Source organism: Mustela erminea, chromosome 8 (genome assembly GCF_009829155.1).
Source record: "Mustela erminea isolate mMusErm1 chromosome 8, mMusErm1.Pri, whole genome shotgun sequence".
NCBI classification, from domain to species: Eukaryota; Metazoa; Chordata; class Mammalia; order Carnivora; family Mustelidae; genus Mustela; species Mustela erminea.
Genome location: NC_045621.1, coordinates 120298 through 145735, shown reverse-complemented (window position 1 = coordinate 145735; position 25438 = coordinate 120298). Strand labels below are relative to the sequence as shown.

Below are 25438 nucleotides of genomic sequence, written 5' to 3'. Positions count from 1 at the left end.
ATGATTGTTTTTTTGTCCTAACTCTTGTTAATGTGATATATCATGTTGATTGATGTATGAACATCAAACCACACTTTTATCCCTGGAATTAACCCCACTTGGTTGTGATGAATCATTTTTTAATATATTGTTTTATTTGGTTTGCCAATATTTCAGTGAAAATTTTTGCATCTATGTTCATCAGAGAGATTGGCCTGTATGTCTCTCTTTTTATATTATCTTTACCTGATGTCAGGGTGATGCTGACCTTGTAGAATGAATTTGGAAGCTTTCTTTTCTCTTCCATTTTTTGGAATAGTTTGAGAAGAATAGATATTTCTTCCTCTTTAAATGTTTGGTAGAATTAAACCTGTGAAGCCATCTGGTCCTGGACTTTTCTTAGGAGTTTTTTGATTACTGATTGAATTGATCTGTTCAAATTTTCTATTTCTTACTGGAAGTAAATTCAGTTTTGGAAGGTGTTATGTTTCTAGGAATGTTTCCATTCCTTCAACATTGCCCAATTTGTTGGCATACAATTTTTTATAACATTCTTTTATAATTCTTTGTATTTCTGTGCCATTGTTTTTTTTTTTTCCTTCTTCATATCTGGTTTTATTTATTTGAGTCCTCTCTCTTTTTCTTGATGAGTCTGGTGAAAAGTTTATCAATTTTATTAATCTTTTCAAAGAACCATCTCCTGGTTTCATTGATCTATTCTATCGTTTAAGGAGGGTTTTGTTGTTATTGTTTTGATTGTTTTTTTTGTCTCTATTTCATTTCTTTCTACTTCAATCTTTATTTCCTTTCTTCTGCTGGCTTTGGGATTTGTTCTTTTTCTAGCTCCTTTAACTATAAAATTTGTTAGAGATCTTTCTTGCTTTTTGAGGTATGTCTGTATTGTTATAAATTTATCTCTTTGATCAGCTTTTGCTTTATCTGAAAGATTTTGGACCATTGTGTTTTCATTTTCATTTGTCTCCATGCATTTTTTAAAATTTCTTTTATATTTTGGTTAACCCACTCAATGTTTACTAACATGTTATTTCACCTCCATTTATTTGTGTTCTCTCCAGATTTTTTCTTCTGTTTCATTTCTGATTTAATACTGTTATGGTCAGAAAACATGCATGATATGATTTCAGTATTTTTTAATTTATTGAGACTTGTTTGTGGCCTAACATGCAACCTATTCTGGACATTATTCCATGTGTACTTGAAAAGACTGTATATTCTATTGTTTTTGGATAGAATGTTCTGAATATCTGTTAGGTCCGTCTGGCCCAATGTGTCACTGAAATCCACTATTTCCTTGTTGATTTTCCATCTGGCTGACTAACCCATTGATGTAAGCGGTGTATTAATGGCCCTTACTATTACTGTGTCACTGTCAGCTTCTTCCTTGAAGTCTGTTCATAGTTCCTTTATTTACTGCTTCCATGTTGAGAGCAAAAATAGTTACAGTCGTTCTATCCGTTTGTTGGCTTGTTCCCTTTATCATTACGTACTGTCCTTTTTTTCTTGGTACAGTCTTTGTTTTAAAGTCCGTTTTGTCCAATGTAAATATTGTTACTCTGGCTTTCTTTTCACTTTCATTTGCATGGTAAGTGGTTTTCCATCCCTTCATTTTAAGTCTGCATATATCTTTAGGTCTGAAGTGAGTCTCTTGAGCTTATCATGTAGATGAGTCTTTTTTTAATCCATTTACTCAACATGTTTTGATTGGAACATTTATTTCATTTACATTTAAAGTAATTATTGATATGTATATACTTATTGCCATTTTGTTACTTGTTTTATGGTTGTTTTCCTAGTTCTCTGTTTCTTTCTTCTTCTCTTGCTCTCTTCCATTGTGGTTTTATGGCTTCCTTTTGTGTTACGCTTGGATTTCTCTCTTCATTTTTCTTTTTCTTTTTAAAAAAATTATTATTATTATTATAAACATATAATATATTTTTATCCCCAGGGGTATAGGTCTGTGAATCACCAGGTTTCACAGCACTCAGAGCACTTCAGAGCACTCACCATAGCACAAACCCTCCCCAATGTCCTACCCCCCCTTCTCCCAACCCCCCTCCCCACAGCAACCCTCAGTTTGTTTTGTGAGATTAAGAGTCACTTATGGTTTGTCTCCCTCCCAATTCCATCTTGTTTCATTTATTCTTCTCCTACCCTCTTCATTTATTCTATATCATGTGTAGTTTCTTTTTAATGCATGGTTGTCATTAGGTTTGTATATAACATCTTATGCATATAAAAGTCTGTATAAATGTATATCTAAGTTGGTCGCTGAAGTTTGAATTCAGTTGGGCCGTATTAGTGACCACACTGGATGCTTGTCCTCATCCTGTCTGTTGGGGCTGCAGGCACACTGAACTGCAGGGCGCTCTCCTGTGTTGTCTCCTGAGAGGCTCATTGGTACATGGAGCCAGACACCAGAACACATGCCTACTTTCAGCCCCCCTTGTGACTGTCATAACACTGATCTGTATGCAGCCTGCTCTCCCTGCCTTATCCCCTGAGAGGCTTTCATGGGTGGATGAGGCCAGAAGTTAGATCTCATGCCTGCCCCCAGTCTCTGTGGCAGTGCTGCAACTGCACTGATGGGCCGGGCAGTCTCTGAGCTGCCAGCCATAAGGGTTGGCTACAGGGACTGTGTGCACTGTGTGTGTAGTTATTTTTCCCTCTCCCCAGAGTGGGAATTAATTTGGAGTGGTGCTGGCCCCTGTCAGGACTGCTTGCAGAGTGTGTTAGGCCAACAGCCACTTTTTCGGGACACTTGCTAAGTGGGGCAAGTTGGTTGGCATGGCTCCACAGGATAATGTGGAGGCAGGAAACATTGTGATAGCAAAATAGGTGGGGAGAGTTTGTGCTGGCTCCAAAAAGCATCCAGCCGTCTAGCCTATGGGATGGGGGAGGATAGAAATGGCGCCCATTAGCTCTTTAGTTCTTGGAGAAGTTTCCTAATGATTCTTGTCCCTCTGGGGCACGTTCTGAAATTAGTAAATAAATCTCCATGATACCCCAGGTGCTTTTAAAACTACTGCTTTTATGCTGTGTCCCAGCTTGGTTATATGTTATGCTGGCTCTTTAAGGGTGGAGACTCAGTTTCCTTTTGCCCTCTGGCTCTCCTGGAGCTAAGCCCCAGTGATTGTAAAAACTGGTGATGTTAAGTCTACTGGTTTTCAAAGCCAAATGTTATGGGGACTTGTCCTCTCAATGCATACTCCCTGGGCCTTGGATACTCTTGTGAGGTCTGATGCTTCCACTTCTCCATGCTTGTGGTATCCCTCCCATTGGTGGTTGGTCTCCCCATGGGTTTAGTTCCTGACCCTAGCTCTGCTCCTCTTACACTTTTTGATGTTGCTCTCACTCTGTGATTAACTGTGAAAAGTCTGTTCTGCCAGTCTTCAGGTTGTTTCCGTGTTAATTGCACTGATGTGTTTATGTGTCAGTGTGGATGTCAGTATTGTGTCAGAACAAGGTGAGCTTAGGATTCTCCTATTTTGCCATCTTCCCAGCCTTCTGCATGCTTTTTGCTTTGGATATTTAAAGCTTATGAAAAATATTGTAATTTAAGATGTCTGTAATTGATTGTTATGAGACATGTTAATAGAGAAACAACAAAAAGCTTTACCTGTTGCTTAATTTATATTTAATTGGCCTTTTGTCCTAACATATCTGTTGTAAGAGGACTTGTTCTTATTCTAAGTATTTCTAGGCTACATTATAAAGGCTGAAAATAAAGACTTAACTCCGCTTTATTCCTCTTTCCACTTTAAGTTATTAAAGTAGGATAATTTTCACATTTTTATTTTATACACATGAATAGATACCATGGCTTAGACCATTTACAAAGAATTTTCTGAGAATAAAGATAGTACTTTAATATTATAAAAATTCTTTTCAGTGTGTCAAAATTCTATCTTTAAACCTAAGTAATTGAAATGTTCACCTATACACAAACACTTATTAAGAGTGTCATATTCATATTATTCTTTGAGGCCTTGCAAAACTGGACTTGAATATATGGGCAACCATTTCTTATTACATTTTTCATTTTCTTACTCCTGATTATTGGCCAAAATTTTCATCCATTAGTTTTTCATATGGGTGCTTCTATTTCATATTTTTAAATTATTAACTATTTCCCAAAGTAGTATTTCTCTCAGTAGATATTTGCCAGGTACAACCACATATTGTGTGATTTCTAGAAAAATGAGGTGGTACCCCTGCTCTCAATGATGCTTTTTATTTAAAAAAACAATACTTACTGTTACAATTTTTCCTTTTGTTAAGATTACATTTATTCTCACTTTTTAAATGAATAACATTGGGGCCCCTGGCTGGCTCAGTCAATGCCGTGTGCAACTCTTGACCTCGGGGTCGTGGTTCAAGCCCCACACTGGGTGTAGAGACCAGTTAAAAATAAAATCTTAAAAAAAATGAAAAATATTTTAATGATGCAAAATTGTTTAAACCACCATTTCATTGGAATGAGAGAAAATTTGTTAGGAATTCTAATGTATTAATTAAAGAATAGATTAAGTAGGTAGGTAAGATAGTGTTGATGTGTATAATCAAGCTATATCTGGAAAATCAGTTCAGAATCTGTTTTTATGGGAAATAAAGGTGGTAGCGCAGAAAGTTATATTTATATATAACTTTGATGTTTACAAATGTCAAATTTTATTTCAAACAGGTTTGGCTGTGGCAATAGCATTCATATAAAATGCATGAAGATCCTAGCTAATTATCAGGATAGGATTTCAGACACTTCTGTGTTGAAATGTCCTCTGTGTAGGAAAGAGTTTGCACCATTAAAACTTATTTTAGAAGAATTCAAAAACTCGAGCAAACTTGTGACTGCAGCGGAAAAAGAGCGACTGGACAAACACCTTGGAATTCCCTGTAATAACTGCAAACAGTTTCCAGTGGAAGGGAAATGTTATAAGTAAGTGTCCTCAGTAAGATTATAAACATGTATTCTAATTTTTTTTTTAAACTTCCGGAAACTTGGAGCATTAGGGCACTGATCACTTAGACCACCTCCTTCTGCAGAAGTGTGTTCACCTTAAGTGATGGCTGCTCATGTAGGCTTTCCAGGCTGGTGGTTCATGCCAGCCCAGGACCTCGAAAATTCTGACTGTTTTATTTTCTTCACTTACACGGAGATCCTGGCTTTGTTCTCCAGCCTTAGAGAGTCTAAGGTAGCACCCTGTCTCGGAAGCTCTGGACATAGACCTAAATGGGTTTCCCAATTCAGAGCCCTCAGCTTCTCTTTCCTTGAACCATCAGTGAGGTCATTACCAAACGCTGCTAGGACTGAGCTAGGGGCACTGACTAGATTGACAGAATAGTTACTCGAGTTTCCCAAACTTGAAATTGCAATGAGTATAAGTTGTTTTTTTTCTTTAATCCTCTACCTCAACAACAATAAGATAAATATTGAGAAAACAATTTTTATTACTTTGTAAGTAATCACCAAACTTTCCCACAATTGCCACACTAAAACATCAATTAACTGCTATGCTTGGGAAATTTGTGTTTTAATTAAAGTTTTAGCTTAACTGTATGTTAAGAAAATATATTATTTTTTTCAGTCTTCCTAGAAATACATTATGATGAGCCCAATTAATATATTTTTCAGAACCCTCTTATAAAACCATAAAACTTTTTTTGTCACTCCTATCAAAAAATGATAACTTTTCTGTTTTGAAGTGCTGTTTCCTCTGTGTGTCACGTAGAACAAAATCAACTGATCATTATTAAAAGGCTTTACTGGAAAATGACTGGCCTGAGAAGTCTCCAAAGGAGCCTTCTAAATTGAGGAAGAGGGGAGAACTTTTGTAGAGGCTTGGTGAGTGTTCAGCTAGTGTCGGGAACATTGATTAAATAGAATTCCCGAAGGGGGAAGGACTCGATCTTTGGTTTTAACAGCCGCTGTTCTCAGGAGGCGTGGATCCGAACAGTAAGGAGCTAACGTGACAGGTAGGACTGGGACGAGGCAGGAAGCGGCCCCAGGGTAAAATTCTCAGTCTTCATTACGGCCGGTTCTTCAGATGATTAGTATGTGGCTTTAGTGGACTATTTCGAATCTTTCTTGCTTGTATTTCATGACTGATCGCGCTCCCTTATTATTCTGAGCTTTCTGACTGTTGCTTTCTTCTTTGTGGATGATTCTTCTCGCTCTGTCTTGCACGGGAGGAAAAGCTTATCTATACCTTTCTAGCTTCTTTTAGTTGGCCTATTAATTTAACTGGCATGAGATAGATTAATAGCAGAAAAATAATTTTAAATCTGTTCATGTGGAAGCCTCACATTGGCATGGAAGTTTCAGAGACAAGCGGTTGAGGCTTTTAAGTCTGAGCTAAGAAGAGGGAGTAAGGGTCTGGGGCTTCAGAGGGAAAGGGGGCAACCCGCGGGAAGACGAGAACAAACGTGCGCCGGCCACGCAGAAACAGTGGGACACCAAGGGATCTGAGGAAGCAGGCCCTGCGGAGCTCTGCCCGTCTCACCAGACACAGCCCATGCTCTTGTAGCTATCTCGGTGAGAGCTTGCTTTCTGGACCGGGCCTCTGTCTAAATTCCTTTAGGCAGTTGAGCGGGTGGCTGGGGTTGGGGGAGTAAAAAACTCTTCCTGAGTCCTTCAGGCCTTGATCCGCTTCAGCTCTCAGGATGCTCTGGTGGCACAAGCATTGCTCCAAACACGGGCTTTCTGCACTGTTGTGGGAAGAGAGGGAATAGATTCCCGTTTTCAAGAAGTATTCTAAGTACAGTTCTTTATGAAACAGTTGAAAACACTGGATAATCAAATGATAGAATACCTAACAGCCTATAAATCCTGTAGGAATTTAGAGAGAGAAAGAAAAGAAAGCTAAGGTAGTGGGAAAAATCAAACGGACGCGCATAGACAAAATAATGCCTCTCAGGTGTGTCTGTGTCCTCATGCTCAGAACAGACCTCTTGTTACGTGTCCTAGAGAAATTCAAGTTGCAGATGTAATTAAGAGTGCTGAATGCCTGCCCTTGAAATAAGAATATTCTTGATGGTCTGGGCCCAGTGTCATCACTAAGGTGGTTAAGAGTGGACAGGGCGGGGGGTTAGTCAGAGGGAAATACAACTATGGAAGAAAGGCCCAGAGAGACAGAGCATTGCCTGCATTGAAGACGGAGTAAGAGGCCACAAGCTGAGCCCAGGAAGGTAGAGAGACTCTAGGAAACGGAAAGGCAAGGAGACACATCCCTGTGGAACCTCCGGGAACAAATGCGATCCTGCCGACCCCTGGATTTTAGTCCCTTGAGAACCATGTCAGACTTCCATCCTACAAAATTATGAAATAATAAACTTGCGATGTTTAAGCTGCTAAATTTGTTGTAATTTGTTACAGTAGTAGTGGGAAGCGAATATGGGTGAGATAATTTGGGCTTTTATCCAATTTGCCTAGTTCCCAGGGAATTTTGGCAGGAATTGTTCACCAAAACCATCAAAATAATTGGATTCATTTTCTTGTATGTCTTGTTCTTTTGTATTTTTAGGTGTACCAAATGTACAGAATACCACTTATGCCAGGAATGTTTTCCCAGCCGCTGTCACCCTCCTCACCCATTTACATCCCGTGAGGTGCTGCACCTTGAATTTTATACTGTGTTTCTATTTGTCCTGTTGTAAATCTGAATAAAATAAATCTAAGAATAATAAGAATAGATAATACCTTTTAACAGGGCTGATTTTTTAAAAATAAAAACCTAAGACCAAATTTTTATGAGAACTTTTTTTCATAGGAACGTACAAGGGAAGCAGCTATCACGTTGACAGTTTATAAAACTAACACAATAACAAACATCTGATGATAGTATGCATAAATATCTTAAATACAGGAATTACAGCCACTGAGTTTGAATATTAACTTCTAAAAAAAATCTCGGTGTTTCAAACTGATATAACTTATTGACAACCACTTATAGTTTAAAATTTCTTACATCAAAAATAATAAAATGTTATTACAATCATTTGAACTGTGCACTTAGAAGTGTCTCCTATTGCTTAATACTAATGCTAACTTCTACCTATCACATAAGATAAAAATCCACAATTATCATTATTAATATTTGCCTTAAAAATGGTAGCTGTGCAATAGTATGTTAGACTCACTAATAATTTGTAAGTTCTTAACGTTAAAAAAGGTGTATTTTTAAATAAGTCTTTGTTACTTACATTATGTTGATACACAACTAATTTTAATCCACAAAATTAAAATTTCCATGATTTTCAAAGTAACTTATTTTTACCTATTACAGAAGAGAAATCAAAGGTGGAAATCACTAGAAAAAGGATCAGATGAAATTGTAAAATATGCAGACATTAGAAATGAGAGAGAAGAAAAGATGCCACATTTTCAAGAAAAGCAAGGGTGAGATTTTCAGCGAAACTTACATTTCTTTTATGACTTGGGACATTTACATAATTTTTCAATTTGAGTAAGTTTTATTCATTCCTTTCTTCAGGAAATACGAATCATATGTTAACAGTATTATACAAGCAAAGAGGAAGGTTCTAGAGTCAGACTGCCGGAGTCCGGGCCTTGTACACTAACCCCAGGCTGGCTGTGTGACTTTTGGGCTGGTTACTTCACTTTCCTCTGCCACATACATTCCGTCTTTAAATGTTAATAATCATAAAACCAGACTCATAAGAATTTTCAGTTAATACACAAAGCAAATATTAATACTTATTAATATTAATAAATAATATTAAATTAGTTAATACACAGAGCAAATATTCAAATAATGTTGTCTAGTATTATGAATCTCACCAGAGAGTCTACTAGCTACTAGGCATATAGTAGTTCCCTCAGTAAATAAATGATTGTTTAAATAAACGTAAAATTAAAACTGACAGTAAGTAAAAAAAAAAAAAGCAGAGGGACTTGATATCTGCTTTGAGGTGACTGAGCCCCGGAGGAAGAGCATATTTTCTTCCTCACCCCTCACTTTCCCCTCATGGAGGAGATTTCTTAACTCTGACTGGGCTGTTTATCAGTGGATAGACCTCTAGGTTTCCTGTCATATTCTTCATTAAAGGGAATTACATATGCTGGGTATTACTGACCTATTAGCTACATCATAAAACTATACAAAAGAGGTCAATTTGAAAGGATGAGATAAAATTAATTTTTAAAAAATAATTTTAGTGAATTATCCAAATAACAATTGTACTTGTTCTCATTAACACAAACACACACACGTTTCTGTTGAACCCAATGCACGTTTACTCACGTCTTATGGGCACTCCACACACTTGAAGACCACAGTCTTGAAGAGCATAAAATACCTCGCAGGTGTAGAATAAGCCTATGTAAATGGTCTCCATCTCCATTTCCTCTGGCTCTGTCTAGTTACCACACATTAGAGTGACAAATTGTGTAACTAAAGGTTTTGAGTATATTATAGGTAGAAGCAAAAGAACATTAGGGTAGAAAAGCACTCTAGGCAGAGAAAGTGGAATAAATAAAAGGAGATAATTTCAAGATAAAGTATTTAAGGTTATCACCTTAAATAATGAAAATACACTTTTTTTTTTTTTAGTTGACAATTAGATGACCTTGGTAAAAGCAATTGCTGTAGTATGATGGAAGTGTACCTGTAGAGTGGTAAGATATGTAAACTTTTCTGAGAAATATAGGCATGGCTTTTTTTGTTGCACTTAATTATACTTTATAGATACTGCATGATTTACAAACTGGAGTTTTGTGATAACCCACATCAAACAAGTATATCGGTGCCATTTTTCCAACAGCATTTGCTCACTTCATGTCTCTGTATCATATTTTGGTAATTCTTGCAATATTTCAGACTTTTTCAGATTGTTATTGTGTTTATTACAGTGATCTGTGGTCTTTCACATTACTCCTGCAATGTTGTTTTCATGCCTGCTAATACAACATCCATTCTGCAACCCATGAATTCATGAATACTTTTGACTTTCGAATCTTATTATTTAAGAAATAAATTCTTAAAATTTTAATTCCAGGAGTTAAACACAGTGTTATGTTAGTGTCAGGTACACAATATAGTGATTCAGCAATTAGATACATTACTTGGTGCTCATCATGGTACGTGTCCTCTTAATCCCCACCACCTACTTCCGCCCAGGAGCTACCATTTTGTTCCCGAGAGTGAAGAGTTTTTTAGTTTGTCTTTTTTCCTTTGTTCTTTGCTTTTCCTTGGTTTGTTTCTTAAATTCCACGTATGAGTGAAATGATATTTATTTTTCTCTGACTTATTTCACTTAACATTATAACCTCTCCATCCCATATTGCAAATGATGAATATTTCATTCTTTCTTATGGGTGAGTAATAGTCCACTGTGTGTGTGTGTGTGTGTGTGTGTACGTGCACTTGCATGTGTGTGTGCTTTTTCTTTTGGGTGAATAATAGTCCACTGTGTGTGTGTGTGTGTGTGTGTGTGTACGTGCACTTGCATGTGTGTGTGCTTTTTCTTTGTCCACTAATCTATCAATGGACATTTGTGTTGTTTCCATACTTTGGCTACTGTAAATAGTGCTGCAGTAAACAGGGGCGCATATATTCTCTCAAGTTAATGTTTTCATATTCATTGGGTCTGTATCCAGTAGTGTGATTACTGGATCATAGGGTATTTCTATTTTTAATTTTTTGAGGAACCTCCGTACTGTCTTCCACAATGGGACTGCACCAGTTTGCATCGCCACAAACAGTACAAGATGCTTCCTTTTTCTCCACATCCTTTGCAACATTGGCTGTTTCTTGTATTGTTCATTCTAGCCATTCGGACAGGTGTGAGGTGATAGCCCATTCTGATTTTGATTTGCATTTCCCTGATGAGTGATAGTGAGCATCTTTTCATGTATCCATTGGCCATCTGTAAGTCTTCTTTGAAGAAATGTCTGTTCATGTCTTCTTCTGCCCATTTTTAATTTTTTCTATTTTATTATTTTTTTAAGATTTTATTTATATAGAGAGTAGGGGGAGGGATGGAAGGAGAGGGAGAGAATCCCAAGCACGCTCTGCACTGAGCCTGGAGCCTGATGCAGGGCTGGATCTCACAACCCAGAGGTCATCACTTGAGCAGAAAGCCAAGAGCTGGAGGCTTAACCGACTGAGCCACACAAGTGCCCCCTGCCTATTTTTTTTAGTTAGACTCTTTGATTTGTGTTCAGTTTTATAAGTTCTTTACATCTTTTGGATACTAACTATTAATCAGATATGTCATTTGCAAATATCTTCTTCCATTCAGTATGTTGTCTTTAGTTTTGTTGGTTGTTTATTTTGCTGGGCAGAAGATTTTTATTTTGATGTAATCCTAATAGTTTATTTTTTATTTTGTTTCTTTTGCCTCAAAGAAACATACCTATAGGGGCACCTGGTTGGTCAGTTGGTTAAGCATTGGACTCTTGATTTTGGCTCAGATCATGATCTCAGGATCATGAAATTGAGCCCCACATTGGGCTCCTTGCTCAGCATGGAGTCCACCAAAGATTCTCTCTAATGTCCCCCTTCTGTTCCTTCTTTCCCCCACCCCACATATACTCTCTCTCTCTCCAAAATAAGTATTTTAGAAAAAGAGAGAGAGATAGAGAAGACATATCTAGAAAGATGTTGTTATAGCCGATGTCTAAGAAATTACTGCCTGTGCTCTCTTCTAGGATTTTTATGGTTTCAGGTCTCACATTTAGGCCTTTAATCTACTTCGAGTTGACTTTAGTGTATGGTATAAGAGTTTGGTCCAGTTTCATTCTGTCCATGTGGTTACCAGACACCATTTATCAAACGGACCTTTTCCCAGTGCATGTTCCTGCCTTCTTCTTGAAGATTCTTTGGCCATATAATCGTGGGTTTATTTCCAGATTTTCTGTTCTGTTCCATTGTCTATTTTTCTGCCAGTACCATGCTGTTTTGATTACTACATCTTTGAAATACAACTTGAAATATGGAATTGTGATAGCTTTAGCTTCTTTTTCAAAATTGCTTTGGCTATTCAGTGTCTTTTTTTGTTCCATTCAAATTTTGGGATTGTTCTAATTCTGTTTATATCCCTATAAAAATCTAGAAAAATGCATTAAGTCTGTAGATTGCTTTAGGTAGTATGGACATTTTAACAATATTTGTTCTTCCATGAACATGGAATGTCTCTCCATTTGTTGTGTCATCTTCAATTTCTTTCTTCAATGTTTTACAGTTTTCACCTCCTGAGTAAGTTTATTCCTAGGTATTTTGTTCTTTTTGGTGCACTTTTAAATAGAATTTTTCTTAAATTTTCTTTCTGTTGCTTCATTATTAGTGTATAGAAATGCACGAGATTGCTACATGACTTTGTATCTGGTGAACTTACTGAATCCTTTATTGGTTCTAGTAGTTTTTGGTGTTTTCTATATATTATATCTTGTCATCTGCAAATGGGGTTTTCTATATATTATATCTTGTCATCTGCAAATAGTGGAAGTTTTGCTTCTTCCTTACCTATTTGGATGTCTTTTGTTTTTCTTCTCTGACTGCTATAGCTATTACTTTGTTGAATAAAAGTGGTGAGAGTGAACATCTTTTTTTATTATTATTCATTTGAGAGAGAGAAAGAGAGCGTGAGAAGGGGAGAAGCAAATGGAGAGGCAGAAGCAGACCTCCCTGCTGAATGGGGAGCCCAAGATGACTCAATCCCAGCACCCAGCGATCATGATCTGAGCTGAAGGCAGACGCTTAACCATCTGAACAACTCAGGCATCCCAAGAGTGAACATCCTTGTCTTGTCCTGAGGAAAATCTCACAGCTTTTCACTATTCAGTTTGATGTTAGGTGTGAGTTTTTCATATATGACCTTTATTATGTTGAGATATGTTTCTTCTAAACCAACTTTGAGAGTTTTTATTATAAATGGATGTTGTACTCTGTCAAATCCTTTTTCTGTATATTGAAATGATCATATGATTTTAATCCTTCATTTTGTTGATATGATGTATGAGTTGATTGATTTGCATATATAAAACAATTCTTGCATCCCAAGAATAAATCCCACCGGAGCATGGTGAATAATCTTTGTAATGTATTGTTGCATGTCGTTTGCTAATATTTTGTTGAGAATTTTTGCATCTATGTTTATCAGGGATATTGGCCTGTAGTGTTTTTTTTTATAGTGATACTGCCTGGTTTTTGTATTATGGTAATCTTGGACTTGCAGAATGAATTTGGGAGCTTTCCTTCCTCTTCTATTTTTTGGAATAGTTTGAGAAGAATAGATATTACCTCTTCATTAAATGTTTGGTTAAACTCACCTGTGACACCACACTGTCCTGGACTTTGTTTTTTGGGGCGTTTTTGTTTGTTTTGTTTTGTTTTTATTACTATTCAATTTCATTGCTAGAGATTGGTCTGTTCAAATTTTCTATTTCTTCCTAATTTAGTTATGGGATATTATGTTTCTACTAATTTATCCACTTCTTAGGTTGTCCAATTTGTTGGCATACAACTATTCATAATAATTTCTTCTAATTTTTTGTATTTCTGTGGTGTTGGTTTTTATTTCTCCTCTGTCATTTCTGATTTAGAGTCCTCTTTCTTTTAATGAGCCTGGCTAGGTTTATTAATTTTGTTGATCTTTTCAAAGAACCAATTGCTGGTTCATTGATCTGTTTTGCTGTTTCCTTAACTTCTATTTTGTTTATGTCTGTTCTGATATTTATTATTTACTTCCTTCTACAGGTTTGGGTTCTGGTCTTCTTTTTCTAGCTTATTTAAATGTAATGTTAAGTTGTTTATTTGAGATGTTTCTGGTTTCTTGAGGTAGGTCTGTTTTGCTATGACCTTCCCTCTTGGAACAGCTTTTGCTGCATCTCAAAGATTTTCCACCATTCTGTTTTCCTTTTTCTCCATGTATTTTTTTAAATTTCCTCTTTGATTTCTTGGGTAAGCCATTCCTTATTTAATAGCATGTTATTCAACCTCCATGTATTTGTGCTTTTTTCCAGATTTTTTTCCTGTGGTTGATTTCTAGTTCCATAGTGTTCTGGTCAGAAAAGATGCATGATAGAATTCAATCTTTTTTTAATTTACTAAGACCTGTTTTGTGGTCCTATTATGTGATCTGTTCTGGAGAATGTTCCATATGTACTTGGAAAGAATGTGTATTCTTCTGTTTTAGGATGAAATATTCTGATTATATCTTTTAGATCTATCTGGCCCAATGTGTTATTCAAAGCTACTGCTTCCTTTTTGATTTTCTGTTTGTATGATCTATCCATTGATGTAAGTGAGGTGTTAAAGTCCCCTAATAATACTGCGTTACTGCCAATTATTTACTTTATGTTTGTTATTGGCTGCTCTATTTGGTTGCTCCCAAATGTTTGGTACAAAAATATTTGTAATTGTTATATATTCTTGTTGGATTATTCTCATTATGATTATATAGTATCCTTTGTCTATTATCACAGTCTTTGTTTTAAAGTCGATTTTGTATGATGAAAGTGTTGCTACTCTGGCTTTATTTTCACTTACATTTGCATGATAAATGTTTTTCCATCCCTTCATTTTCAGTCTGCATGTGTCTTCAGGTCTGAAATGAATCTCTTGTACACAGCATATAGTTCTTGATTTATTATCCATTCCATCACCCCATGTCTTTCAATTGGAGTATTGTGTCCAAAGTAATTATTGAAGGTATGTATTGCCATTTTTCAACTTGTTTTATGTTTGCTTTTGTAGTTCTTCTCTGTTCCTTTGTAATCTTGCTCTCTTCTCTCATGGTTTGCTGGCTTTCTTTAGTCACATACGTGAATTCAATTCTCTTTATTATTTGCATAGCTATAACTAATTTTTGATTTGCAGTTACCATTAGGTTTATATATAATATCTTATGCATATAGTAGTCTATATTAAATTGGAGTCACTTCAGTTTCAACCCATTCTCAATGCACTAAATTTTTCTTCTCTCCCTTCTACATTTTAGGGATATGGTGTCATAATTTACATCCTTTTTTGTGAATTTCTTGACTGATATTTACAGATATACTTAATTTTACTGCTTTTTTTGCTTCCTTCTTTTCTTACTCCTGCTTATGGCCTTTTCTTTTGATTCAAGAAGTCCCCTTTAACATTGCATATAGATCTAGTTTAGTGGTGATAAATTCTTTTAACTTGTTTATTTGGGAAACTTTTTATCTCTCCTTCTATTCTGAATGATACCTTGCTGGAAAGAGTATTCTTGGCTGCAGGTTTTTTTTTTCTTTTACACTTTGTACATATTATGCCACTCACTTCTGGCCTGCAAAGTTTCTGTTGAAAAATCAGCTCATAGCCTTATGGGGATTCCCTTATATTAACTTATTAACTTCTTTCTTTTCTCTTGCTGCTTTTGAAATTATCTCTATATCACTACTTTTTGCTATTTTAATTACTATGTGTCTTGATGTGGACCTCTATCAGTTGATTTTGTTGGGGATTCTCTGTGCCTCCTGGATCTGGTTTTCTGTTTCCTTCCCCATATTCAGGAAGTTTTCAGCTCTTATTTCTTCAAATAAATTTTCTGCCCTCTTTTCTCTCTCTTCTTTCTCCTGTTAAGGTTGATTGCTTTCTATTACTCTGTCCTCTGGGTCACTGACCTATTCTTCTGCTTCCTCCAGTCTATTTATTCTCTCTCATGTGTTTTTAATTTCAGTTATTGAATTCTTCATCTCTGTTTATGCTTTCTATCTCTTTGTTGGTAGTTCTCACTCAAGTCGTTCACTCTTTTCTCAAGTCCAGTGGTATATTTATTACTTTAAATTATCAGGCATATTGCTTATCTCCATTTCATTTAGTTCTCTTGCTATGATTTTCTGTTCTTTCACTTGGGGCATATTCCTTTATCTTCTCATTTTGTCTAACTCTATGTGTCTGTTTCTAAGTTTTACGAAAGTCAACTGTGTCTCCTATGTTAAAAGTAGTGGCCTTATGAAAAAGAAGTTATATGGTTCCCTGTAGTGCAATATCCCCTGGTCACCAAAATGTGGCACTTCAGGGATATCTCCTATGTGATTATGTGTGCCCTATGTTGTAGCTGAGTTGAATTTGTTTTTAGTCCAGTCACCTGCAATGGTTTGTCTGTTATGGGCAGGGTTTGTCCCTGTGTTATTAGTGGGCTAGTCTGGGGCTCTCTTGGGCTTGAGTTGAGTGAGACCAAACTTTTGCCATAATTGCATAACAATAAACTGCAAAGTATTTTCCATGTATTACCTCCTGGGAGGCTTTTGTTTTTGGGCACAGGTTTGCCCCAGCCCACTGCTGGGGCCTAGTAAAATTGGTGTTTATGGTTATCTTCCCCTCTCACTGGGGCAGGAATCACTTTGGAGTTGTGCCATCCCCTCTCAGGGGTGCTTGTACCCAGCCAGGCTTGTGGCACCTCTTTGGACAAACTCTTGACAAGGGCAAAGAGCTTGTTGGAGGAGGTGCATCCCCAGAGAACACAGGGGCAGGGTGCTGCTGTTAGCAGTGTAGATGGAGAGTGTTAATACTGTACGGGTTCCAACACACATCTATGTGTTCAGCTGGGAGGTAGGGGAGGGAAATGCTGCCTACCAGCTATTTGGTTCTTGGAGTAGTCTCCCAGAGATCCCTGCCTCTCCAGCACATACTCTGAGATTAGTGAATACATCTTCTTCCTGTATATCCCAGTTTTTGAAATTGTCATTTCTATGCTGATCTTAATGGTACTGTTGGTTTTGCTCTCTCTTTTAGGGTGGGGACTCAGTTTCTTACCCCCTCTGTCTCTCCCAAAACCAAGCCTGCTGATTTTTAAAGTTCCAGTTGATGGAACATTCAACTCTTGATGTTGGCTAAGGTCATGACCTCAGGGTCCTGAGATCAAGCCCTGTGTTGTGTTCCATGCTCAGTATGGTCTGCTTGAGATTCTCTCTCTCTTCCTTCTTCTCTCCTTCTGCTCCTCCCCCTACTCACTTTCTCTCTCTCTGGAAAAGGTAAATAAATCTTTAAGAGAAAGACTGTTGACAAATTTTGAAGGAAGATCTTCTGTGAGTAAAATGAAATCAAACAGCATCACATGTTACAGAAAAGAAGTGTTATTTGATGAGGTAGACTTCATTGTTATCTTATTTCAAGAAATTGCCACAGCCATCCCAACCTTCAATAACCAGTACCCTGATCAGTCTGCAGTCATTAACATTGAGGCAAGATCAACAAAATATTATAACTCACTTAAAACTCAAATAATATTAGCATTTTTTCACAGTAAATCATCTTTAGTTTAAGTATGTACATTGCTTTTTCAGACATAATGTTATTGCACACTTAATAGACTATAGTATAATGTAAATATAACTTTTATTCACACTGGGAAACCAAAAAATTCATTTGACTTACTTTCTGGTGATGGTCTGGAACCAAACCCACAATATCTCTGAGGTATTTCTGTACTTGAACTTTGTTCTGAATGACTTTTAAATAATAGGAATATGTCTAATCTTTAACCAAGTTTTGTTTTTAAATACTTGTTTCATCTGTTTTGTCAGTCATTAATAGCATAAAATACCTTTAATTTACATTAATCTTAGTTTTGTTGGTTGGTACTTCTGGAAAAAAATGAAATTGGTACATTCAGAATCAAAACGTGGTCTAAGAATACTAAAGTAGTAAGCATATACCCCAAGGGAAAGTAAGTTTCCTCTTAGATTCTCATCTAGCAATTTATCACAGTAACCTGGAATATTTAATGTGGCTTACCATGCACCTTACTCCCTACCAGATGGCATCATAAATTGGGCTGTATTTTTCTAAACACAAAGAGTAAGTGTTGGCCCAGACTGAAATAATTTGAGTATATGGTTCTCATTAAAATTTTGTTCTTATTTCATAGACATTAAAAAATGCAAATCAAAAAATTTTAGGTCAGTGTTTTTGTTTGAAATGACTAAATTTTGTTATTTATGAAGTTGATGTTGAAATTGGGGCCATCTTGTTCAGCATTAATATATAAATATAGATTTATTTGACTTCATAATGTATGACATTTCTTACCTTTAGTTCATGAAAATATTGGATTCATTCACATTATTTATATGGAGTTTATTTACCTGTGTCATTGATTACTTCCTGATCTATAATCACATATAAATATTCACGTCTTTCTGCTAATTCTCATTCAGCCAAGTTTACACACCAAAACAAGTGGTGAAGTCACTGCCTCTCTTACTGATTACAAAGAATAGTAAGCTGCTTGCTCCAGGCTATCAATGTCGACTTTGTCTGAAGGCATTTCATCTGGGTCAACATACAAGATTGCTACCATGTTCTCATAAGGTAGATGTTGCATCATTTTTGTTTGACTTTCCTCATAAGGCCAGTGTTTGCATATGAATTGACAATTTAAGTCTCTCCTTTCACTTGTTAGTTGTATTATGTGCAGAAATGTTCATATTGAACAGTATGTGTAAAAGAGCTGCAGTGGAGACTATAAAGGTGGCTCTGTCCCTTGTGGATGGATTTCTACTGATTGGGACTCATTTCTGCTATATGGTATTTAGATAAGATAAAATAACTCTTCAAGTTAGATTATTTTATCTACTTTATCTACTTTCATTACCCATATAAAGAAAAATCTTATAGAATAAAGTGTTTTTGTGATTCTTTGGATGAAACAGAAATGTTTAAGTTGACATAGTTAATTATTTCAAATGAATTCACTGAAATTAAAGTCTAACGTTGTTCTATCATATATATATAGTTGGTAACCAGTTTTCTCTGAAGTAGTTACTTTAAATAAATATTTATACCTTTAGAGTCACCTTTACTTAAAATGTCTGATAGTTTGTTTTCTTCCTAAGAATGTGATTTGTTATTTTATATTTTATACCTTACCATCATTAGATCCGTTTCCAACTCTAGTTGTTTATGACCTATTTATTATTTATTAGCTTAATTATTTAATACATTTTGTAAATTTCATTCATTATAAAGAAACAGTAAAATTAATGGTCTAATAAGTAGTGGGATTTAACAATATTACAGAAATGTTATCCAAAGAAGCCTTTCCATTTTAATGTTGAAAATGGAGATCAGTCCCATAACCCATTCATTTTCTTCTTTAAAATAGTTTCATAAAACTTGATAAATTATAATTATCTTCCATTCTTGCTAAATAGTTTTTAATAGTAACACAATAATGAAAGTGGGAAAAACTTAGGTAGTATACATTATAAACAAGATAATTATATCTCTAATTTTATCTCTCACCTTTTTTTTAAGTTTCATAGGAAATGTATTGACAGTTGGTTATTCTACAAGTGCAATTCATGCCCTATTGATGGACAAGTTATATATAACCCTTTAATCTGGAAAGATAAAGCAGTAAGTGGACACACGCATCAGTCAATTTCAAATACAAACATCACTCATCTGTCAAAACAGGAAGAACTGGAACTTTTTATTCCTGGTACTGGATTAGTACTTAAACAAAATAGACTTGGAATTTTACCTAGCATAACTCAACATAATTCTGAGAAGTTGAATATACCTGAAAGTCCAACAGATACCCATCAGGATATAGCAATAGATGATCTGTTCTCTATCAAGTTAGATGATTCAAACTCAAGAAAATTAATCTATGAATATAAAATTAGCCAACATTTCCCCAGGTATCTTCAAGATTTACCAACTGGACCCTTTGGAAAAATGTCATCTCAAACATTTCTTCCTGCTATTGCTCACAAGAATAATATGGGTCCTACTGGAATGGAAACCCCACATATCAATGAAAAATACCACACTTGTCAAAGCCAGAAGATGGCAAAAGACTGTAAACATATTAACCACAATCCAAAGAAGACTTCTGGTGCTAGAATAAGAGAAGACAAGAAGAGATCAGATACTTTACTTCCAGAAGATTTAAATCTTATTACCAATTGGGGTACAACTAAAATTAGTTTATCTAAAAGATATAATAATTATATGGGTAAAATTAGACAAAAATATAGTAATCTGTCAAGAAGGCCTGAATCTCATCCTTTAAATATAAAAAGTCCTGAGCTATCTTTCATATTAGAAGGAGTTCAGTTATGAAGATGTATTTTTTATTAACATCAGAAAATATTTGGATATTGAACATAAAAATGTTTTATTTGTAGAACATAAACACTATACTCTTGACAAATGTTGATAGAATTGTCATCATTTTGCCTGCTTGTCTATGAATGACTAACTACTCTTAAAAGAAATGACCCCATTCTTTATAAGACTTAAAGCATTTGATAAATATGTTCAGAATGTTTATGAATAACTTTTAGAAATTTTATTTCATACTGATTAAAATAATTATTTTTACTTAAATTAAGGAAATAGATTTTTTTTGCTTTAAGCCACTGTTTTTAAACATTCCATTTATAACATGTAACATGGAGAGATTCTTTCCAGGACCTTGAATATTTTTTGCATTTTCTTGCATTAATATTTACCACAAACCTATGGGAAAATCCAGGTGGTGGTTATCTTGTTCACTTCATTTCTTTAAAGTTATTTCTTATGCATGAAATGAAAAGTAAATATCCTTACAATGCTATAAGTTATGCCACATTTAGAATGATTTCACTGATGTCAAGAAACTTATAGGTACTATCAAATTCTACTATTTCTACTATTTTTGAAGATTGTATAAAATTACTTAATCCTCCCATTAAAATATATTTCAGGGAAAGAACCCTGTGTCTTATTCACTGCTGTACACTTAACATACAGTGCTTGACAAACATGGGTGTTCTATATTTGCTGAACTTCTGAATTATGAAGACATGTGGCCACATAGGAGGCAAACAAAACAAACAAATGTGGTATTAGAAAACCAAAGAAAGAAAATGTAGTCAATTTTTAGCACTTGATCAGGTAATATCAAAACTGAAGAAAACAATTTTGCTTTAGCAATAAGGAAAATATTAGTGGCCGTAGCTAGGAGAGTTTAGTGGAGTGGTGGGAACCAAGTCTAGGTTGGATTGGGCTGAAGAGAAAATGGCAGGTGAGGACATGGAAACAGGACTACATACAACTCAGGACGAGATTATGAATGAAAAAAGAGACAAAAGTAACTGGAAGATGTAGGTTTAGGGTTTTGTTTTGTTTTTAAGCTGAGACTTGAACTTACTTAAATGCCATTAAAAATATAGCTGGTGTGTGTGATAATTGATATTAGACAGCTACAGCTGGTATGTGTGATAACTGTTAATAACAGAAGGATCTAGAGCACAAGTGTCAGGATAGCCTATTGTAGGATGCAGGAACTTATCCACTGTAACAGAAGGGGGTTATGTATTATAGATTTAGATGCAAGCGGTGGCTAAATTGTAGACTCAATCAGCAGAGAGTAGGCAAAGAAGAAAGATGTTTGAGGTTGTTGGAAAAGGATTAAAGAAACTATTTTCTTGAGAGAAATGGAAAGTGAACTGGAGAAGCATAATAGCATTTCAGGCAACTTCAAGTTCCTTTTAAGTTTGCTGGCTATGAATCTGTATATGGCGCCAATCTGACTCATTTGGGTGATGTTTAGCTGTACAACATGATCGATGTGTCACGGTAGAGAAGGTGGAGCACTGAATTCATGAAGGATACAATTTTGGTCGTAGTTACAATGTAAGGAAAAGGAGCAAGCAAATTTGGGGACACAACAAGGGAGAGATCAAAGAAGAAAGAGACTCAAAATCTGAACAAATTACAAGAGATTATAGGAAAAGGCTGACTCTAAGGCAAGATAAATGATAAATGGTTTGAAAGACTAAGATTGGTCAAACAGGAGCACAAGGCATGCTGCAAACCCAAAAGTTTGGGTCAGAGAAAGTAATGACTGAAGAAGAGATTTCAAAGGGCAAGTTTCAGTGAGGTTCCAGGTACGGCTAAAGGTTGGTGGATGTGGCAAAGAGAAGCCTTCAAGAATGAAAATGTGACGGAAAATGAGAACCAATGACAATAACTGGGTCAGACTCATAGACATTACTAACCTCCGTAGGAGGAGTTAGGGAAGGAAGTCTGTAAATACATAGCCAGAAATCTTTAGCTGAAGGTGTCTGGAAGATCTACAGAGGAGGTGTAGAAAGGAGAGGAATCAAGAAATGGTAAATCCCAAAGGGAACTGACATTTTTATAAGAAAGTCTGGAGCTCTGATCTGCAAATGTCAAAGAGCACAGAGAAATTATCCTGATGCAAGGACAGTATGGGAAAATAAATGTGCTGTGAAGAGCGGGCTGCGGGGAAGGGACATCCTTAGAAGGACTACGGGGTAAGGCAAGAGGGGACTAAGGGTGGAGGGACAGAAACATTTTATGAAAAGACGCCAGGGTTAAGGAGCTCGTGTAGTAGAATCAGAAATCCAGAGAAAAAATGCAAGGGTTTGGGATGGGAAGGGGAGTGAGCTGTTAGGAAAGGAAGGAAACACAAAGTACAGTGATGAAGGTGAGACTGAAGATGGGGCTTCCCTGGGGAAGTGACCAATAAATGGAAATTTGAGGCAGAGTGAACAGGTTGTTTCAAAGACTGAATTTTAAGTTGTTGCTTGGTCGTAGCCCAGGTGGAGAGACTCACAGGATGTGACCTTCAGCACCGGACACTCCTTATGCTGACTTTCTCAGCGGCAGATGTGTTGAGGCCCAATCACGTTGCCGGGTGTCATGGCAACAAAGACATGTAGTGAGGCAGCAGACGTCTAAATCGACAGAAGGCTGTTGGGCAGTGGGGCTGTGCACTGGTGGGAAAAGTCACCCAGAATCAGGGCCGTGTGGGGGTGGGAGGACATGGTGGGAGACTTGGGTGCAAGGAGCTGGTGGTTTGCTCAAACCCTTTTCTGTGTCTCTTAATCTCCCCTAGCCCTGCAGTAGAATCACGAAGTGGAGGAGCTGAGTGGATTTTTGGAGATCCGGGGTTGGTTGGTTGGTTGGTTGGTTGGTTGGTTGGTTGGTCAGAGAGAGAGAGAGCGCACACGTGGAAACGGGGAGTGGCAGGCAGAGGAAGAAGCAGGCTCCCTGCTGAGCAAGACGCCCGATGTGGGGCTCCATCCCATGACCTGGGATCATACGCTGAACAGAGGGTAGGCATTTAACTGACTGAGCCACTCAGGTGTCCCCACGGGGTTTTTTTAATTGTGGAAAATAAAGTTTAAGTGTTTTTAATGTCTCACCCAAGGTGGGAAGCCACCCAGTGTGGCTGGTGAGAAGGTGAGAAGAAAACTCACATTTTCTTGCTCGCACTCTGACGTTAGAACACAGTGCTATTGTTTTTCAGCCCCTTTTCTCTGAATCTCTCTCAGCTTTTAATTGAGGGAATATTATATTATTCCATTTTAAACAAATCTTTTTCTGATTCTGGCTAGAGAATGTTTTCTGGAGCTTGTAAAGGCAGAATATCATTCTTAACAGTGAAGTATAGTTATAGAATTAGTAATGTACTGAGCAGATACCTTCATGAATATTATCATGATTAATTACTACATATAGAATGTGTTTCTTGTACATATGGTAATAAATATTTTATTCAAAGAAGCCATTATAATGAAATATTCAGAGGTACACATTTGCAGGAACATATCCAAAAGCAATTAGGCGATTAAAAACTGATGGAGCTGTTTTCTAAGTGATGTCTACTGTGAAGCACGTTCTACTTTTAATATGTTCTTTGAAGAGGCTGACCAATTTTCTTTAAGTTAAAATGTCGTGATGGTCGAATGAGTGAATGATCTCCTTGGGGCAGAGGGAGAATTTTTCAAGTTTGAGTAGGAAACATTGATTTGTGTAAGACAATTTGGCATATCATAGAAGTTTAAATCACTGGAGAGGCTCTAGTGTTTGAAAGTTGGATTCCAGCTTGTGAATAATTTGTACTGTTTTATGGCCATCTGTTCCATACTGAAACACATTTGTCAGATGTATACTTGTTCAAATATTTGAAATCCCAAGAGAAAGGACTAGAAGATATAACACTAAATATCAAATTGTGTTTTAGATGCAACTTTAATCTAGTGTTAATATGTGGATATATTATTCTTACAGTACAAAGGAGTAAGGTAGAAATATTTTAAGTAGTTGTTTTTATTTAAAAAATGTCAGCAATGGACCAGAAGTATGTTTCAGTGATATTTCAATAACATATGGATAAGACCATTAAGGTATAGTGACAAAAATTTCTTTTTCAAAAAATGCCATCAGGGACCCCTGCTTGCCTCAGTCAGTAGAGTGTACCACTCTTGATCTTGGGGTTGTGAGTTCAAACCCCACATTGGGTGTAAATATTGCTTAAAAAAATGATAGAAGCTAAAAATTTAGAAGAAATATGTACAAGCTAGAAATAATAAAATAGATCCCTTTTATACTTTACCACTAAAATATGCTAAAGTTAATTTTCACAAAAGTTTTACACACCCATGTCACTGATTATTTACAATAAAAATAGCAATTTCTTCCTCATTAGTTTTTCATTATGGTGAATAATTAATGATTTCAAAATGCTAAAATTCTATTGTTCACTTCAGCAGCAGATATATTAAATGCTAAAATTCTAGACAGAGGAAAAAATAGAATAAGAATCTAATGGTCATGGTTTTTAATTGCAAAATTTTAAAAATAAGTTGAAGAAAAATCAAAACTATTAAAATACTTTGATCCTGGTTATTTCAATAAATTTCATAGTACTAATACATAGTTTAAATAACATTATAAGGGGCACCTGGGTAGCATAGTTGGTTGAGCACCAACTCCTGGTTTTGGCTCAGGTTGTGATCTCAGGGTCATGGGATCAAGCCGCAGGTGGGGCTCTAAGCCCATCATGGAGTCTGCTTGAGATTCCCTCTCCCTCTCCTCCTACCCACCCCCCCGCATGCTAGCTCTGTTTCTCTCTCAAATAAATAAGTCTAAAAATAAAATAATGAAACAGTGCTAAATGTGGCATAGATTTTGAAATTAAAATGTAGTACCAGCATTGACTTACATTATTTTGTTTATAGAAATTTTCTTTCAGAGATATAATTTTTAAAAGTCCAGTTCCTAATTTTACTGTAGGCTAGGAAATTGTGTAAAAAAAAAAAGAATATGATAATAATACTCAAATATAATATTTTTAACCTTCATTTGATTATTTGACAATAGGAAGCTTTAAAATATGTTACTTTATATTGTTACCAAGGTAAAATTCACCCAAATTCTGTCTGAATAATTAGTATTTTATAGGATGTTTAAGTATTTTAAAATTAAATCTGAAATGTCTATTCAGGTCCTCTGCCCACCTTTTAATCAATTATTTGGTTGTTGGTTGCTTGAGGTTCTCTGGACTCTGCTGCTTCCCGATGTTCCTGCCAGCCTTTCTGGTCGGTAAGGGTAGGCGCTTTCCTCAGCAGTATATGGAGTTATTACTAAGCTCCCCTTTGTGTGCTGGGGCAGACCAGGCTAGGACCAGCAAAACTCTTCAGCAGAGG

General features: G+C 36.1%; 1 protein-coding gene across 5 annotated transcripts in view; it reads left to right on the top strand.

The window, feature by feature from the left end:
* Nucleotides 1–20183, top strand: part of ZSWIM2 (zinc finger SWIM-type containing 2) — a 32209-nt gene extending 12026 nt beyond the window's left edge. Inside the window, exons 5-10 of one of the 5 annotated variants that reach the window (XM_032354970.1) lie at nucleotides 4682–4933; nucleotides 7518–7602; nucleotides 8280–8392; nucleotides 18146–18299; nucleotides 19245–19346; nucleotides 19634–19811. In XM_032354970.1, coding sequence (XP_032210861.1) covers nucleotides 4682–4933; nucleotides 7518–7602; nucleotides 8280–8392; nucleotides 18146–18299; nucleotides 19245–19346; nucleotides 19634–19714 — 787 coding nt within the window. In that variant the 3' untranslated portion in view covers nucleotides 19715–19811. Of the gene's footprint in view, nucleotides 1–4681; nucleotides 4934–7517; nucleotides 7603–8279; nucleotides 8393–14543; nucleotides 14667–18145; nucleotides 18300–19244 lie in introns of those variants that run through there. The other 4 variants (XR_004288574.1, XM_032354968.1, XM_032354971.1 and 1 more) reach the window with 4 other exon arrangements.
* The last annotated feature ends 5255 nt before the right edge of the window (nucleotides 20184–25438 follow it).